The sequence below is a fragment of the Panulirus ornatus genome, chromosome 5 (assembly GCF_036320965.1).
Source record: "Panulirus ornatus isolate Po-2019 chromosome 5, ASM3632096v1, whole genome shotgun sequence".
Taxonomy (NCBI): domain Eukaryota; kingdom Metazoa; phylum Arthropoda; class Malacostraca; order Decapoda; family Palinuridae; genus Panulirus; species Panulirus ornatus.
In genome coordinates this window covers 1,070,818-1,089,998 of record NC_092228.1, presented here as the reverse complement: position 1 = coordinate 1,089,998, position 19,181 = coordinate 1,070,818, and the positions used below count along the sequence as shown (strand labels likewise).

The 19,181-nt window shown below is 42.6% G+C and overlaps 1 protein-coding gene across 2 annotated transcripts in view; it reads right to left on the bottom strand.

Annotated features, from left to right (window-relative positions):
* The window catches only part of LOC139747041 (chordin-like protein 1), a 204,672-nt gene extending 191,755 nt beyond the window's left edge, over positions 1 to 12,917 (bottom strand). For both annotated transcript variants that reach the window (XR_011712300.1, XM_071658792.1), the window contains exon 1: positions 11,190 to 12,917. Coding sequence is in view for 1 of the 2 variants with exons in the window: in XM_071658792.1 (XP_071514893.1) it covers positions 11,190 to 11,250 (61 nt within the window). In the remaining variant the exon portion in view is untranslated. The remainder of the gene's footprint in view (positions 1 to 11,189) is intronic.
* Positions 12,918 to 19,181: the final 6,264 nt, after the last annotated feature.

Genomic DNA, 19,181 nt, shown 5'->3' with positions numbered 1-19,181 from the left:
ATTGGATCGATGTGGTATAACGGGGTTGACGTGCTGTCAGTGGATTGAATCAGGGCATGTGAAGCGTCTGGGGTAAAACATGGAAAGCTGTGTAGGTATGTATATTTGTGTGTGTGGACGTATGTATATACATGTGTATGGGGGTGGGTTGGGCCATTTCTTTCGTCTGTTTCCTTGCGCTACCTCGCAAACACGGGAGACAGCGACAAAGCAAAAAAAAAAAAAAAATGGAGAAGGTGAGTATGTTGAAGGATTGTTGAATTTGTTAGATGATAAAGTGGCAGATATAGGGAGTTTTGGTCGAGATGGTGTGCGAAGTGAGAGGGTAAGGGAGAATTGTTTGGTAAACAGAGAAGAGGTAGTGAAAGCTTTGCGAAAAATGAAAGCCGGCAAGGCGGCGGGTTTAGGTGGTATTGCAGTGGAATTTGTGTTGTTGACTGGTTGGTGAGGATATTCAGTGTATGTATGGCTCATGGTGAAGTGCCTGAGGATTGGCGGAATGCATGCATAGTGCCTTAGCACAAAGGCAAAGGGGATACAGGTGAGATTTCAAATTACAGAGATATAAGTTTGTTAAGTATTTCTGGGAAATTATATGGGAGGGTATTGATTGAGAGGGTGAAGGCATGTATAGAGCATCAGACTGGGGAAGAGCAGTGCTGTTTCAGAAGTGGTAGAGGATGTGCGGATCAGGTATTTGCTTTGAAGAATGTATGTGAGAAATACTTAGAAAAGCAAATGGATGTGTATGTTGCAATTATGGACCTGGAGAAGGCATATGAGTGAGTTGATAGAGATTCTCTTTGAAAGGTATTATGAGTATATGGTGTGGGAGGCAAGTTGCTAGAAGCAGTAAGAAGTTTTTATCGAGGATGTAAGGCATGTGCACGAGTTGGAAGAGAGGAAAGTGATTGGTTCCCAGTGAATGTCGGTTTGCGGCAGGGGTGCGTGATGTCTGCATTGGTTGTTTAATGTGTTTATGGATGGGGTTGTTAGGAAGGTGAATGCAAGAGTTTTGGAGAGAGGGGCAAGTATGCAGTCTGTTGTGGATGAGAGGGCTTGGGAAGTGAGTCAGTTGTTGTTCACTGATGATACATCGCTGGTGGCTGATTCTGGTGAGAAACTGCAAAAGTTGGTGACTGAGTTTGGTAAAGTGTGTGAAAGAAGAAAACTGAGAGTAAATGTGAATAAGAGCAAGGTTATTAGGTACAGTAGGGTTGAGGGACAAGTTAATTGTGAGGTAAGTTTGAATGCAGAAAGGCTGGAGGAAGTGAAATGTTTTAGATATCAGGTAGTGTATTTGGCAGCGGATGGAACCATGGAAGCGGAAGTGAGTCACAGGGTGGGGGAGGGGGCGAAGGTTCTGGGATCGTTGAAGAATGTGTGGAAGGCGAGAACATTATCTCGAAGAGCAAAAATGGGTATGTTTGAACAATGCTATATGGTTATATGGTTACATGTTATATGGTTGCGAGGAGTGGGCTATAGATAAGGTTGTGCGGAGGAGGGTGGACGTGTTGGAAATGAGATGTTTGAGGACAATATGTGGTGTGAGGAGGTTTGATAGAGTAAGGTAATGAAAGGGTAAGAGAGATGTGTGGTAATAAAAAGAGTGTGATTGAGAGAGCAGAAGAGGGTGTATTGAAATGGTTTGGTCACATGGAGAGAATGAGTGAGGAAAGATTGACAAAGAGGATATATGTGTCAGAGGTGTAGGGAACGAGAAGAAGTGGGAGACCAAATTGGAGGTGGAAAGATGGAGTGAAAAAGATTTTGAGCGATCGGGGCCTGAACATGTAGGAGGGTCGACGTGCTGTCAATGGATTGAACCAGGGCATGTGAAGCGTCTGGGGTAAACCATGGAAAGTTTTGTGGGGCCTGGATGTGGAAAGGGAGCTGTGGTTTCGATGAATTACACGTGACAGCTAGAGACTGAGTGTGAACGAATGTGGCCTTTGTTGTCTTTTCGCAGCGCTACCTCGCGCGTGTGCGGGAGGAGGGGGGCGTCATTTCATGTGTGGCGGGGTGGCGACGGGGAATGAATAAAGGCAGCAAGTATGAATTATGTACATGTGCGTATATGTATATGTCTGTGTATATATAAATATGTATACGTTGAAATGTATAGGTATGTATATGTGCATGTGTGGACGTGTACGTATATACATGTGTATGTGGGTGGGTTGGGCCATTCTTTCGTCTGTTTCTTTGCGCTACCTCGCTTACGCTGGAGACATCGTCAAAGTATAATTATGATGATAAAATAATAATGATAATGTATATATATATATATATATATATATATATATATATATATATATATATATATATATATATATATATATATATATATTTGTCGCTGTCTCCCGCGTTTGCGAGGTAGCGCAAGGAAACAGACGAAAGAAATGGCCCAACCCACCCTATACACATGTATATACATACGTCCACACACGCAAATATACATACCTACACAGCTGTCCATGGTTTACCCCAGACGCTTCACATGCCCTGATTCAATCCACTGACAGCACGTTAACCCCGGTATACCACATCGATCCAATTCACTCTATTCCTTGCCCTCCTTTCACCCTCCTGCATGTTCAGGCCCCGATCACACAAAATCTTTTTCACTCCATCTTTCCACCTCCAATTTGGTCTCCCACTTCTCGTTCCCTCCACCTCCGACACATATATCCTCTTGGTCAATCTTTCCTCACTCATTCTCTCCATGTGCCCAAACCATTTCAAAACACCCTCTTCTGCTCTCTCAACCACGCTCTTTTTATTTCCACACATCTCTCTTACCCTTACATTACTTACTCGATCAAACCACCTCACACCACACATTGTCCTCAAAAATCTCATTTCCAGCACATCCACCCTCCTGCGCACAACTCTATCCATAGCCCACGCCTCGCAACCATACAACATTGTTGGAACCACTATTCCTTCAAACATACCCATTTTTGCTTTCCGAGATAATGTTCTCGACTTCCACACATTCTTCAAGGCTCCCAGAATTTTCGCCCCCTCCCCCACCCTATGATCCACTTCCGCTTCCATGGTTCCATCCGCTGCCAGATCCACTCCCAGATATCTAAAACACTTTACTTCCTCCAGTTTTTCTCCATTCAAACTTACCTCCCAATTTACTTGACCCTCAACCCTACTGTACCTAATGACCTTGCTCTTATTCACATTTACTCTTAACTTTCTTCTTTCACACACTTTACCAAACTCAGTCACCAGCTTCTGCAGTTTCTCACATGAATCAGCCACCAGCGCTGTATCATCAGCGAACAACAACTGACTTACTTCCCAAGCTCTCTCATCCACAACAGACTTCATACTTGCCCCTCTTTCCAAAACTTGCATTCACCTCCCTAACAACCCCATCCATAAACAAATTAAACAACCATGGAGACATCACACACCCCTGCCGCAAACCTACATTCACTTAGAACCAATCACTTTCCTCTCCTCCTACACGTACACATGCCTTACATCCTCGATAAAAAACTTTTCACTGCTTCTAACAACTTGCCTCCCACACCATATATTCTTAATACCTTCCACAGAGCATCTCTATCAACTCTATCATATGCCTTCTCTAGAGCCATAAATGCTACATACAAATCCATATATATATATATATATATATATATATATATATATATATATATATATATATATATATATATATATATATATATATATTATCCCTGGGGATAGGGGAGAAAGAATACTTCCCACGTATTCCCTGCGTGTCGTAGAAGGCGACTAAAAGGGGAGGGAGCGGGGGGCTGGAAATCCTCCCCTCTCAATTTTTTTTAATTTTCCAAAAGAAGGAACAGAGAAGGGGGCCAGGTGAGGATATTCCCTCAGTGGCCCAGTTCTCTGTTCTTAACGCTACCTCGCTGATGCGGGAAATGGCGAATAGTTTGAAAAAAAAAAAAAAAAAAAAAATATATATATATATATATATATATATATATATATATATATATATAAACGTACCGATAAATCTACTTTCTATCATAAAGAGTAAACATATAAACGCGCGCATGCCCTTGCCTATCCTGCCCATACAAATAGTAGATGATACAGACGTTTATGATATTGGCGTAGCAGTCAGCAGTGGTGCAGTGAGACCCGGGGCTTTATGTTCATGTAAAATGTCTCTCTTAAGTAGACCATAACGTTTAAAGCTTGTGTCGTCTCTGGTGCATTTTTCAGTTACTCTCTGAATTAAATTCACAGTGTGCAGACTCATGCTAAAAGGAAATGTCATAGTCAGTTAATCCTTATATATATATATATATATATATATATATATATATATATATATATATATATATATATATATATATATATATATATATATATATTTATATATATATATATTCTTTTTTTTTTGTATTATACTTTGTCGCTGTCTCCCGCGTTTGCGAGGTAGCGCAAGGAAACAGACGAAAGAAATGGCCCAACCCCCCCCCCATACACATGTATATACATACGTCCACACACGCAAATATACATACCTACACAGCTTTCCATGGTTTACCCCAGACGCTTCATATATATATATATATATATATATATATATATATATATATATATATATATATATATATATATATATATATATATATATATATATTCCTATGAGTCCACGGGGAAAATGAAACACGAAAAGTTCCCAAGGGCACTTTCGTGTAATAATCACATCATCAGGGGAGACACAAGAGAGGAATATAACAGTCAGTTGATATACATCGAAGAGACGAAGTTAGGACGCCATTTGGTAAACATGTGATTGGAGAATCAAATGTTTACCAAATGGCGTCCTAGCTTCGTCTCTTCGATTTATATCAACTGACTGTTATATTTCTCTCTTGTGTCTCCCGTGATGATCTGATTATTACACGAAAGTGCACTTGGGAACTTTTCGTGTTTCGTTTTCCCCGTGGACTCATAGGAATATCTTGATCACGCGCAAAATTGTGATCCTTTCCAACATATATATATATATGTATATATATATATATATATATATATATATATATATATATATATATATATATATATATATATATATATATATCCCTGGGGATAGGGGAGAAAGAATACTTCCCACGCATTCCTCATGTGTCGTAGAAGGCGACTAAAGGTGACGGGAGCGGGGGGCAGGAAACCCTCCCCTCCTTGTATTTTAACTTTCTAAAAGTTGAAACAGAAGGAGTCACGCAGGAAGTGCTCATCGTCCTCGAAGGCTCAGATTGGGGTGTCTAGATATGTGTGGAGGTAACCAAGATGAGAAAAAAGGAGAAATAGGTAGTATGTTTGAGGAAAGGAACCTGGATGTTTTGGCTCTGAGTGAAACGAAGCTTAAGGGTAAAGGGGAAGAGTGGTTTGGGAATGTCTTGGAGTAAAGTCAGGAGTTAGTGAGAGGATAAGAGCAAGGGAAGGAGTGGCACTACTCCTGAAACAGGAGTGGTGGGAGTATGTGACCGAGTGTAAGAAAGTAAACTCTAGATTGATATGGGTAAAACTGAAAATGGATGGAGAGAGATGGGTGATTATTGGTGCATATGCACCTGGGCATGAGAAGAAAGATCATGAGAGGCAAGTGTTTTGGGAGCAGCTGAGTGAGTGTGTTAGTAGTTTTGATGCTTGAGACTGGGTTATAGTGATGGGTGATTTGAATGCAAAGGTGAGAAATGTGGCAGTTGAGGGAATAATTGGTATACATGGCGTGTTCAGTGTTGTAAATGGAAATGGTGAAGAGCTTGTAGATATATGTGCTGAAAAAGGACTGGTGATTGGGAATACCTATTTTAAAAAGAGAGATATACATAAGTATACGTACGTGAGTAGGAGAGATGGCCAGAGAGCGTTATTGGATTACGTGTTAATTGATAGACGCGCGAAAGAGAGACTTTTCGATGTTAATGTGCTGAGAGGTGCAACTGGAGGGATGTCTGATCATTATCTTGTGGAGGCGAAGGTGAAGATTTGTAGAGGTTTTCAGAATAGAAGATAGAATGTTGGGGTGAAGAGAGTGGTGAGAGTAAGTGAGCTTGGGAAGGAGACTTGTGTGAGAAAGTACCAGGAGAGACTGAGTACTGAATGGAAAAAGGTGAGAACAAAGGACGTAAGGGGAGTGGGGGAGGAATGGGATGTATTTAGGGAAGCAGTGATGGCTTGCGCAAAAGATGCTTGTGGCATGAGAAGCGTGGGAGGTGGGCAGATTAGAAAGGGTAGTGAGTGATGGGATGAAGAAGTAAGATTATTAGTGAAAGAGAAGAGAGAGGCATTTAGACGATTTTTGCAGGGAAATAATGCAAATGAGTGGGAGATGTATAGAAGAAAGAGGCAGAAGGTCAAGAGAAAGGTGCAAGAGGTGAAGGAGAGGGCAAATGAGAGTTGGGTTGAGAGAGTATCATTAAATTTTAGGGAGAATAAAAAGATGTTCTGGAAGGAGGTAAATAAAGTGCGTAAGACAAGGGAGCAAATGGGAACTTCAGTGAAGGGGGCTAATGGGGAGGTGATAACAAGTAGTGGTGATGTGAGGAGATGGAGTGAGTATTTTGAAGGTTTGTTGAATGTGTTTGATGATAGAGTGGCAGATATGAGGTGGTTTGGTCGAGGTGGTGTGCAAAGTAAGATGGTTAGGGAGAATGATTTGGTAAACAGAGAAGAGGTAGTAAAAGCTTTGCGGAAGATGAAAGCCGGCAAGGCAGCCGGTTTGGATGGTATTGCAGTGGAATTTATATAAAAAAAAAAAAGGGTGACTGTATTGTTGACTGGTTGGTAAGGTTAGTTAATGTATGTATGACTCATGGTGAGGTGCCTCAGGATTGGCGGAATGCTTGCATAGTGCCATTGTACAAACTCAAAAGGGATAAAAGTGTGTGCTCAAAATACAGAGGTATAAGTTTGTTGAGTATTCCTGGTAAATTCTATGGGAGGGTATCGATTGAGAGGGTGAAGGCATGTACAGAGCATCAGATTGGGGAAGATCAGTGTGGTTTCAGAAGTGGTAGAGGATGTGTGGATCAGGTGTTTGCTTTAAAGAATGTATGTGAGAAATACTTAGAAAAGCAAATGGATTTGTATGTAGCATTTATGGATCTGGAGAAGGCATATGATAGAGTTGATAGAGATGCTCTGTGGAAGGTACTGAGAATATATGGTGTGGGAGGCAAGTTGTTAGAAGCAGTGAAAAGTTTTTATCGATGATGTAAGGCATATGTATGTGTAGCAAGAGAGGAAAGTGATTGGTTCTCAGTGAAAGTAGGTTTGCGGCAGGGATGTGTGGTGTCTCCATGGTTGTTTAATTTGTTTATGGATGGGGCTGTTTGGGAAGTGAATGCAAGAGTTTTGGAAAGAGGGGCAAGTATGCAGTCTGTTATGGATGAGAGAGCTTGGAAGTGAGTCAATTGTTGTTCGCTGATGATACAGCGCTGGCGGCTGATTCGTGTGAGAAACTGCAGAAGCTGGTGACTGAGTTTGGTAAAGTGTGTGAAAGAAGAACGCTGAGAGTAAATGTGAATAAGAGCAAGGTTATTAGGTACAGTAGTTTGAATGGAGAAAAACTGAAGGAATTAAAGTGTTTTAGATATCTGGGAGTGGATCTGGCAGCGGATGGAACCATGGAAGCGGATGTGAATCATAGGGTGGGGGAGGGGGCGAAAATCCTGGGAGCCTTGAAGAATGTGTGGAAGTCGAGAACATTATCTCGGAAAGCAAAAATGGGTATGTTTGAAGGAATAGTGGTTCCAACAATGTTGTATGGTTGCAAGGCGTGGGCTATGGATAGAGTTGTGCGCAGGAGGGTGGATGTGCTGGAAATGAGATGTTTGAGGACAATGTGTGGTGTGAGGTGGTTTGATCGAGTAAGTAATGTAAGGGTAAGAGAGATGTGTGGAAATAAAAAGAGCGTGGTTGAGAGAGCAGAAGAGGGTGTTTTGAAATGGTTTGGTCGCATGGAGAGAATGAGTGAGGAAAGATTGACCAAGAGGATATATGTGTCAGAGGTGGAGGCAATGAGGAGAAGTGGGAGACCAAATTAGAGGTGGAAAGATGGAGTGAAAAAGATTTTGTGTGAACATGCAGGAGGGTGAAAGGAGGGCAAGGAATAGAGTGAATTGGATCGATGTGGTATACCGGGGTTGACATGCTGTCAGTGGATTGAATCAGGGCATGTGAAGCGTCTGGGGTAAACCATGGAAAGCTGTGTAGGTATGTATATTAGCGTGTGTGGACGTATGTATATACATGTGTTTGGGGGTGGGTTGGGCCATTTCTTTCGTCTGTTTCCTTGCGCTACCTCGCAAACGCGGGAGACAGCGACAAAGCAAAAAAAAAAAAAAAAAAAAATATATATATATATATATATATATATATATATATATATATATATATATATGTATATATATATATATATGGGAACTTCAGTGAAGGGCGCAAATGGGGCGGTGATAACAAGTAGTGGTGATGTGAGAAGGAGATGGAGTGAGTATTTTGAAGGTTTGTTGAATGTGTTTGATGACAGAGTGGCAGATATAGGGTGTTTTGGTCGAGGTGGTGTGCAAAGTGAGAGGGTTAGGGAAAATGATTTGGTAAACAGAGAAGAGGTAGTGAAAGCTTTGTGGAAGATGAAAGCCGGCAAGGCAGCAGGTTTGGATGGTATTGCAGTGGAATTTATTAAAAAAGGGGGTGACTGTATTGTTGACTGGTTGGTAAGGTTATTTAATGTATGTATGACTCATGGTGAGGTGCCTGAGGATTGGCGGAATGCGTGCATAGTGCCATTGTACAAAGGCAAAGGGGATAAGAGTGAGTGCTCAAATTACAGAGGTATAAGTTTGTTGAGTATTCCTGGTAAATTATATGGGAGGGTATTGATTGAGAGGGTGAAGGCATGTACAGAGCATCAGATTGGGGAAGAACAGTGTGGTTTCAGAAGTGGTAGAGGATGTGTGGATCAGGTGTTTGCTTTGAAGAATGTATGTGAGAAATACTTAGAAAAGCAAATGGATTTGTATGTAGCATTTATGGATCTGGAGAAGGCATATGATAGAGTTGCTCTGTGGAAGGTATTAAGAATATATGGTGTGGGAGGAAAGTTGTTAGAAGCAGTGAAAAGTTTTTATCGAGGATGTAAGGCATGTGTACGTGTAGGAAGAGAGGAAAGTGATTGGTTCTCAGTGAATGTAGGTTTGCGGCAGGGGTGTGTGATGTCTCCATGGTTGTTTAATTTGTTTATGGTTGGGATTGTTAGGGTGGTGAATGCAAGAGTTTTGGAAAGAGGGGCAAGTATGAAGTCTGTTGGGGATGAGAGAGCTTGGGAAGTGAGTCAGTTGTTGTTCGCTGATGATACAGCGCTGGTGGCTGATTCATGTGAGAAACTGCAGAAGCTGGTGACTGAGTTTGGTAAAGTGTGTGGAAGAAGAAAGTTAAGAGTAAATTTGAATAAGAGCAAGGTTATTAGGTACAGTAGGGTTGAGGGTCAAGTCAATTGGGAGGTGAGTTTGAATGGAGAAAAACTGGAGGAAGTGAAGTGTTTTAGATATCTGGGAGTGGATCTGGCAGCGGATGGAACCATGGAAGCGGAAGTGGATCATAGGGTGGGGGAGGGGGCGAAAATTCTGGGGGCCTTGAAGAATGTGTGGAAGTCGAGAACATTATCTCGGAAAGCAAAAATGGGTATGTTTGAAGGAATAGTGGTTCCAAGAATGTTGTATGGTTGCGAGGCGTGGGCTATGGATAGAGTTGTGCGCAGGAGGATGGATGTGCTGGAAATGAGATGTTTGAGGACAATGTGTGGTGTGAGGTGGTTTGATCGAGTGAGTAACGTAAGGGTAAGAGAGATGTGTGGAAATAAAAAGAGCGTGGTTGAGAGAGCAGAAGAGGGTGTTTTGAAGTGGTTTGGGCACATGGAGAGAATGAGTGAGGAAAGATTGACCAAGAGGATATATGTGTCGGAGGTGGAGGGAACGAGGAGAAGAGGGAGACCAAATTGGAGGTGGAAAGATGGAGTGAAAAAGATTTTGTGTGATCGGGGCCTGAACATGCAGGAGGGTGAAAGGAGGGCAAGGAATAGAGTGAATTGGAGCGATGTGGTATACCGGGGTTGACGTGCTGTCAGTGGATTGAATCAAGGCATGTGAAGCGTCTTAGGTAAACCATGGAAAGCTGTGTAGGTATGTATATTTGTGTGTGTGGACGTATGTATATACATGTGGATGGGGGGGGGGGGCCATTTCTTTCGTCTGTCTCCTTGCGCTACCTCGCAAACGCGGGAGACAGCGACAAAGTATAATATAATATAATTAAATATATTATATATATAAATATATATATATATATATATATATATATATATGTATATATATATATATATATATATATATATATATATATATATATATATATGTATACGTTGAGATGTATAGGTATGCATATGTGCGTGTGTGGACGTGTATGTTTACACATGTTTATGTGGGTGGGCTGGGCCATTCTTTCGTCTGTTTCCATGCGCTACCTCGCTAACGCGGGAGACAGCGACAAAGCAAAATAAATGAATAAATATATATATATATATATATATATATATATATATATATATATATATATATATATATATATATATATATATATATATATATGAGAGAGAGAGAGAGAGAGAGAGAGAGAGAGAGAGAGAGAGAGAGAGAGATTATAGTTATACATGCTTATTTCAGGTATGGTTGAAGAATATTTCTCAAGGTTAACCTCACCTTAGGTTTGATCGTGAAATGTACTGCTAATTGTAATGTTGTTACCCTTAGATATCCGTTTTCTTTGTCGTGTTTTATATGGTTATTGGATAAGTTAATGGATTGGTTCCTGATAGAAAGCAGTGCAGTCCATTGATTGCAACAGTATTAATGTATATCACATAAACAGAATAAATATGATGACTCAATGGGTTCGAGTGCCATTTTATAGAAATACAAAAGGGATAAGAAATTTTAGATCACTACGGATGCACTTCGAACTGTACTGAGGCGTTCCTGCTGGTTTTGTATGTTGGGGAAGACGTTGACGACATATACTGACCCAGGATAATGGCAACAGACTTTACTGGATAGTGAGCCCGCCCCCTCATGTTTACACTACAGTGTTGGTGAGATAAGACTTACCTTGGTAAAGTCCGGCGAAGATCACCCATGTAACCAAACTCACTTTCACAGCAACTTCCATCTTTCTCCCAAATTTTATAACCAAGTAAATTGTTTTTTCAGAGTCTCTCGGAAATTGTCTCGTCGATGAAACCGTTTAAAGCGTTCGTTTTTATCAGGTGTTTGTTTTCTTTACAGAGAGGGAGAGACAGGTAGAGGTGTGGGCAGAGTGCACACTGTAGCCACTGTTGAGGTTACAAGTGAGAGTGATGATGCGAGGTGTGGATGGTGAGGATGGAGTGGTGGGTGGTTGCCAGGAGCCGCTGAAGGTGGTGGGCGGGGCCACAACTGCCTTGCTTCACGGTCAAGGTCACGTCTCACATAACCCTATACCGGCCCTCCCTGCTCCCACCACGGGTCCCTGCCTCACTGACTGACCACAACCGCTGCTGCTCCTGCTGGCCGACTGATCTTAGCTCACCTTCCCTTAGCCGACACTCAGATGTGTGGGTGATGTTGTTGGCAGGCTAGTGTTGTCAGTGTCTGGGCTGGGGGATGTGAGATGAGGGAGAGAGAGACAGAAACTGGCTGGCTCGACCCGTGTACCTAGGCCAGCTCACTCTCCTTACTCGGTAACAGAAGATAGTAAGTCTGGATGATGTTAGTCAGGTTTGTCTTTAGCTAATTCAAGATTGTCATTAGGGGAATGCCGGCGTGGCGGCGTGTGCTGGTGCACGTGGTGGCGGCAGACTCCAGTCAGGGAGACTTCAAGGCGTCACTGGGTCTTGTGGTCTGGTGGGGGATGTGTGTGGAGGGTAGCAGGCTCGTGGCTGCCGCAGGATGGACAGAGACCAGCGGCAGCAGAGGACGGCGGACATGGGGTGTGAGAGGCGTGTGTGGGGACGGACACTGGTGGTGGAGACGCTGCTATTGCAGTAGCTGCTACGCGCGCAGACATCCACCGACTGCCAGGAACTGGCCTCCTCGGCCGCCTCGCCAGCCCTATATCCCCCAACCCGACCAGCACGCAGCGGCCAGGCGCCCGCCCACTACCCACCCCTACAACCCCCCACCCAACCCCCACGACTCCAGTTTTTCGGGGGATGGTTGTAGGGGGAGAGGACAGGGTTGGCCAGAGAAGGTAAAGTGGAGAAACAGATGACAGTTGTAGATTGTTGAGATGTTGAGTGATCATTCACCACGGTGAGTGGTTGGTGGAATATGTATGTATTCGTAAAACCTAATTGATTGACCTGCGACATGCTGTTTGTGCGCCTGTGTTTATTGATGTGTTGGTATACCATACACCGGCTGACTGTTTATGTATGGAATAACCTATTTGTACAGTACGGGGAAGGGAGTTCTACGCTGGTGGGGCCCCATCTCTTGTATTGTACGGGGGGGAGGGGGGAAGCTCTACACTCGTGGGTCGTCATCTCTTGTACTTTACGGGAGGGGAGGTCTACACTCGTGGGGTCCCATTTCTAAAACCTTTGATTCCTTATTTGTAGGGTACGTGTGTGTGTGTGTGTGTGTGTGTGTGTGTGTGTGTGTGTGTGTGGTGATGGTATAGGTACAGTAAGTTAACGATGTGTTCTTTGTTTTGCTGCGTGGGTGATGAGTGATGTTTCTCTCAGAATTCTGAGGCTTAGAAGGAACCAGGAGTGATTCATGACTGTGTCACGAATCATGAATGATTATGTCTTCAGGTTGTGTCCTGGTTGTCTTCTAGTGTGCTTCTTGTTTACATGTGTGCAAGTTGTTTTGTCATATATATTAATCAGGATTTTTACTGTATTGTTCGTTTACCGCATTAAGGAATCGTTACTCATACTGTACTATCCACAGTTTGGAGGCTGGCTGGACGGTTGCATGGGGGGGGGGGGGGGAAACGAGTGGCTTAGTATGGGGAGACCTAGTGGGGGGTGGGAATAGCTCAGTATGGGAGCGATAATACTCGTGTTGGTATCTTACTGCGGAGCGTGGCACACTATGTGTGGAGTTGTCAGTAGTGCTGTTGTCTGCTATCATGTTGTAGTGCTCTTGGTATTAGCGTCTGCACCGTTACCACTTTCCCCACAATTATGGTTTTCGTACTCCCTCCCCATACTGTGCACATAAGGTAATTACACACACACACACACACACACACACACACGCGCGCGCGCGCGCGCACGAAGGTAAAGCTGATATATACTGCCTGTGTTGAACTCACACTGTTTCATAATACATACTGAGTCTATGGAACAGGCAAGTTTTTAATGTGATGTTTTGATACGATAATAATTCTGTATTATATCTTCAAAAAATGAGTTAAGTGCCTTAACTCTTTGAGTTGGGTAAATTAACCCTTGAATACAACGACTTTACCCTTGAATATATTTTTTTATGTTAACTCCAGAGTCTAGGACAAAAGTCCACTTCAAGACCGAGCCTTGTTTGAAATACAAAGAGAATTATGAAGAAAGAAAAGAAAAGACAAGAGAAAGTATTTAAGATCTTTATAAGAAGGTGAAAAACTGTCTTTTGAAATGTGCCAGGTCATTGTAATTGAGAAAGACATGAGAGGGTAGAGAGTTTCAAAGCTTCGACGTGTTGGGAAAGGAGCAGGTATCACAACGGACTCACCCTTGCGTTGATAACGGCCACACGGTACTCATGTGAGGCAGCAGCTTGTCCAGTATTGTGTGCTCTAGGTAGTGGTAGGGGCACACAAGCAGCCAGCTCTCGGGAGCAAAAACCAAAGTAATACTTAATGAAGAGGGAAGGTGAACCAACATTACGGCGTTGGGTAAGGGGTCAAGTTTGGAAGTTAGCCTGGGACAGTTTATAGGTCGGACTACATTCGACTCAACTCTCAAGTAAGGATTCAGAGCTAGAACCACCCCAGATATGAGAGCAGTGCTTCATACAAGGACGGATCAATCCCTTGTATAAACGGAGCAACTGTTTAGAAGAGAAGTTTCTACATCTAAGCAGGACATCCAGTTTCTTAGGAGGAGACATAGCTGTTCCTGTAATGTTTGGTTTCCAAGAATGAGTGGATGTTACAGTAATGCCAGGTATGTTCACTGAGTCAAGAGGTGGAATTACAGAACCGTCAAAGGAGAGACGAGATTTGTGAGGATTTTCGATAGAGAGTTGGGTAGAAACTGGGTCTTGGAGGCATTAATCGTAACAAGATTTTATGTAACCCTCTGAGATATCCTGTCCATGTCTGAGTTTATTGAGGAGGCTGTGTCAAAACGAGATGCAGATCGAGTGGGAGAAGAGGGAGCAGAACTGAAGAATGTGGATGAATAGTGCTGAGTCGTCAGCATATGAGTGCATTATATTTTTTGTGGAGGAGAGGAAATCGTACAAGAAAAAGAGAAAGATTGTCGGGGACAGGACAGAACCATAAGGATCACCGCTGTTGATAGAGAAAAGGGGGAGGCTGATCTATCAACAACCACAGAGGAAGCTAGATATGGAGTAAAGTGAGGGAGGGAAGCCAAAAGAGGGGAGCTTATATATATATATATATATATATATATATATATATATATATATATATATATATATATATACGGTCCACGAGGACGATGTAACTTTCTCTTCTATTACTGATGCTGTTTACCTCTCAAGTATAACTTAATGCCTGGCCACAATGTCATCTGTAACGCGAGATCCACTGGGGATAATCTTTCCCATCATACTAATAGCTGGTCATCATCCCTTAAAGATTCTGAGGGGTCAAGTGTAGTTGCCCTTGACATATCTAAGGCTTCTGACAGGGTGTGGCATCGGGGTCTCATCTCTAGTGAGGCGTGTATGGTCTTGGAAATATCGTGAATAGCTGAAGAAGGTGTTCAAGATTTTCGATTGTTGGTTAGAAGTTGGAGTTGACAATCTTATTAATGACACCCCACCCTCCCCCTACACACACACACACACACACACACACACACACACACACACACAAACTTCCCTTGTATTTTAGTTTCTGAAAGATAGAACAGAAGAAGGAACCAGGCAGAGAGTGCTCATCTTCCTCGAAGGCTCTGGCTGGAGGTGTCTAAATGTGTGTGGATGCAACCAAGATGAGAAGAAAAAGTATTATGTTTGGGGAAAGGATCTGGATGAAACATAGCTTAAGGGTAAAGGGAAAGAATAGTTTGGAAATATGTTAAAGTAGGTGTTGGTGTGATGGCAAAAGCTAAAGAAGGGGTAGCATTACTCCTGAAGCAATAGGTGTGGGAGTGTGTGAACGAGTGTACGGAAGTGAGGTCCAGACTGATGTGGGTAAAAGTAAAAGTAGATTGCGAAAGATAGGTAATTATTGATGCATTCGTACCTGGCCATGAGAAGAAAGATCAAGAGAGGCAAGTGTTTTGGTCCACCTTGAGTTCCCAACGGCCTCTCAGTAATGATGTGGCGTAGCAGCTTCCCGAGTATTGCGTGGTCTAGCCAGTGGTGGGGGCACACAAGCAGTCAGCTCTCGGGAGCAAAAACCAACGTAATACCTAATCAATTGGGAAAGAATCATCATTGCGGCGTAAGGTATGTGGGTTAAGTTTTGAAGCTTGCCTGGAAGAGTTGATAACTCTGACCGCTTTCGACTCATTTATGTTTAGTAAGTATGCAGAGCTAGATCCATCCCAGATATGAAAGCAGTACTCCATGCGAGAACGGATCAATCATTTGTATAAACGGAACAAGTGTTCCGAAGAAAAGTTTCGACACCTGAACAGGAATCCCAGTTTCTTAGAGGCAGACTTAGCTGTCTACGTCATGTGGGGTTTCCATGATAGAGTGAGCATTACAGTAATACCAAGTATGTTCATTAAGTTAAGAGGTGGAATTGCAGAACCGTCGAAGGAGAGAAGAAAGTTGTAAGTAATTTTCGATAAAGAGATGGGCAGAAATTCGGTCTTGGAAACTTTAAACTTCATGCTGTTTGAAGGGGATGAGGCATCATATGAAGTAGATCAGTTGTTGTTGGCTAATGGCACAGCACTGGTGGCAGATTCGAGTGAGAAACTCCAGAAGTTTGAGACTGAGTTTGGGAGTGTGTGAAAGGAGAAAGTATGTCAATGCGAATAAAAGCAAGTTTTTAGGTTTAACAGGGTAGAGAGACATGATAGTTGGGGTGTGAGTTTGGATGGATAAAAATTAGATGGAGTGAAGTGTCTCAGGTTTCTGGAAGTGGACATGGTAGCAAATGGAACCCTGGAAATAGAAGTGAGTTAGAGTGTGGGTAGAGGGACGAAGGTTGTGGAACCATTGAAGAATGTGTGGAAAAAGCGGTCGTTATCTGGGAGGGTGAAAATTGGTGTGTTTGAAAGTATAGCAGTCTTAGTAATGGTGTATGGATGCGAGGCATAGGATTTAGATGAGATGTGCGAAGGAAGGTGGAAGTGTTGGAAATTAAATGTTTGAGGACAGTACGTGGTGTGAGGTGGTTTGATCGAGTGAATCATGAAAGGTTAAGAGAGATGTTTGGTAATGAAAAGAGTGTGGTTGAGAGGGTTGAAGATGTGGTGAAATGGTATGGACATATGGAGAGAATGAGTGAAAAGAGGTTGACAGAGAAGATGTGTGTCAGAAATTGAGGGGACAAGAAGGGGAGACCAAATAATTAGAATGGAGTGAAAACGATTTTGAGTAATCGGGGCCTGAACGTCAGGAGGGTAAAAGGCGTGCACGAGATGAAGTGAATTGGAACGATGGGGATGTACAGGGGTCGACGTGTTGTCAGTGGACTGAATAAGGGCACGTGAAGCATCCAGGGTAAACCACGGAAAGGTTTGTGGAGCCTGGATTTGGATAAGGAGCTGTTGTTTTGATGCATTGTATATGACAGCTAGAGAGTGAGTGTGGATGGATACGGCATTTCTTCGTCTTTCTTGGTGCTACCTCTCGAAGTATACATATTTATATATCATACAAACCTCCAACAGCCAGGATCGAATCCGGAACCCCTGTGCAACAGGCAGGAGCGCTACCGCTAGGCTATAATCGCCTGGCTGTTGGAGGTTTGTATGTTCTATGTAGGTGCGCGTTCATATGCACTTTGTTCGTATATACATATCATTGAGAAATTTCATGAGTTGCGTTGTTTCGTAAATGCCCCCCTCTTTCTTCCTCGCTGGTCATCGTTTTTTATTGCAAGGTATGATTAATTTGACACATTTCATCCACAGTCGCCCATTGATGCTATAATATTCGCCAAAACTTCAAGACGTTTCGTATTCATTTGATCAGACTTATTGGGATCACTCAGATCCACTCGTGTTCATAAGCTTCTAGAACTTTTGCAGCGTCTTATCATTAATGATTTAGGTAAATTCTAACCTTAACTTCCATCTCTTAAACACAGCATTATTCTATTTCTAATATTTTCTAGAATGTAGGCATCCTGAGTCATACCATTGAACATCGTTGCTCATGTTTTCAGAGTATGCCTAGTAAGGTTGATCATCAAAAAGTTGATCGAATGAGAATGATTGACTCATGGTTGTATTAGATAAGTCATCTACCACAACGGGGAAAAAAATAAATGGAATGAATGATTCATTTCCTACAAATAGTCTTGAGCCAACGGCTCATGGTGCCGCCAGGCCGGCCAAGTTGAGGGCAACAGCCAATCTTTTAACCTTCTTGGACCTTTCTGTTCCCTTCCCCAGCGCTTGGGACATCCTAAGCGCCTAGAACACCCTCAGCGTTGGGACATTCCAGGGCCTTGGACACCTCAGCGCCTGAGAATCTGCCATTGCCTGGGACACTCAGAGAGCCAGAGACATCCCATGCGTTTTGGACAGTGGCAGCGCTTGGGATTTTTATCATGACATCATCATGTGGTGTGACTTTCTGTTGTATGGTGTCGTGTGTGATTGCGTGCGTGGTGGGAGGCAAACTGTGTCTTGTACAATGGTCAACTCGGTAAGAAGGTGTAGATGGGTTTTTATTTGATTATTAATTTCTCTGTAGTTTGTTGTTACACTGAAGGGGGACAGGTTGAAGGCTGGACTATGGTACAGGTCGGACACTATTATATAGAAATGAATTTATCAGTTTTGGATGATATACATATCCACTTTTGATACCAACGGACCGTCAAAATGATTGTGTTCATTTTACTTAAAACTATGTTCACCCTTTTCATATCTTCTCAGGCATCTTTTGAACGTTCATATTATTTTTAACGATCTTATATGATCATTTTGTTGGCTGTGTGAGGCATTACAATCTTCACTTTTAATTCTCATAACAGTATCCTTCCTTATCAGTTTTAATCCTTAATTTCACCAGTAATTTATCTCATGACAACAGTGTTGACGCAGTCTGGCGCTACCCGCTCTCCACACTTGTCACCGGGACAAGCGTAATGCATCATATACTATCATACTGGTTCACAGGAAGGATACCTGTGTTGTTGTTGTTGTTGTTGTTATGTAATACTTTATGTTATTCCTGTGGAAGTCTCATGGTACCTGACGCTATAGTGAAGCCTGTCATAATGTATAATGGCCGACTTTATGGTGTATCATGTTGCATATTGATATCTCCCACTACCAGCAGGTGTTACATGTTCTCTAACGATACTTGATGGTGTTACATGGTGTTTAGTGGTGTTACATGGTGTCTGATGGTGTTACATGGTGTTTAGGGGTGTTACATAGTGTCTGATGGTGTTACATGGTGTTTAGTGGTGTTACATAGTGTCTGATGGTGTTAATGGTGTCTAGCGGTGTTACATATTGTCTTATGGTATCACATGGTGCCTAACGGTGTTACACAATGTCTGATGGTATTACATGATACATAATGGTGTTACAGGATATCTTAGCGTGTATTATGGAGTCACACTTTGTGGTCAAGTTACTTATAGTCTAATGACAGACTTAATACCAAAGTACAGATGCCTGTCGCTGAGACGGGCTTGACATAGTGAAACATGGCAATATAGCACCGTAGATTCGCTTGGGTCAGCAGCAGAAGTGCACCTAGTCATAATTTTCTATTAACCAG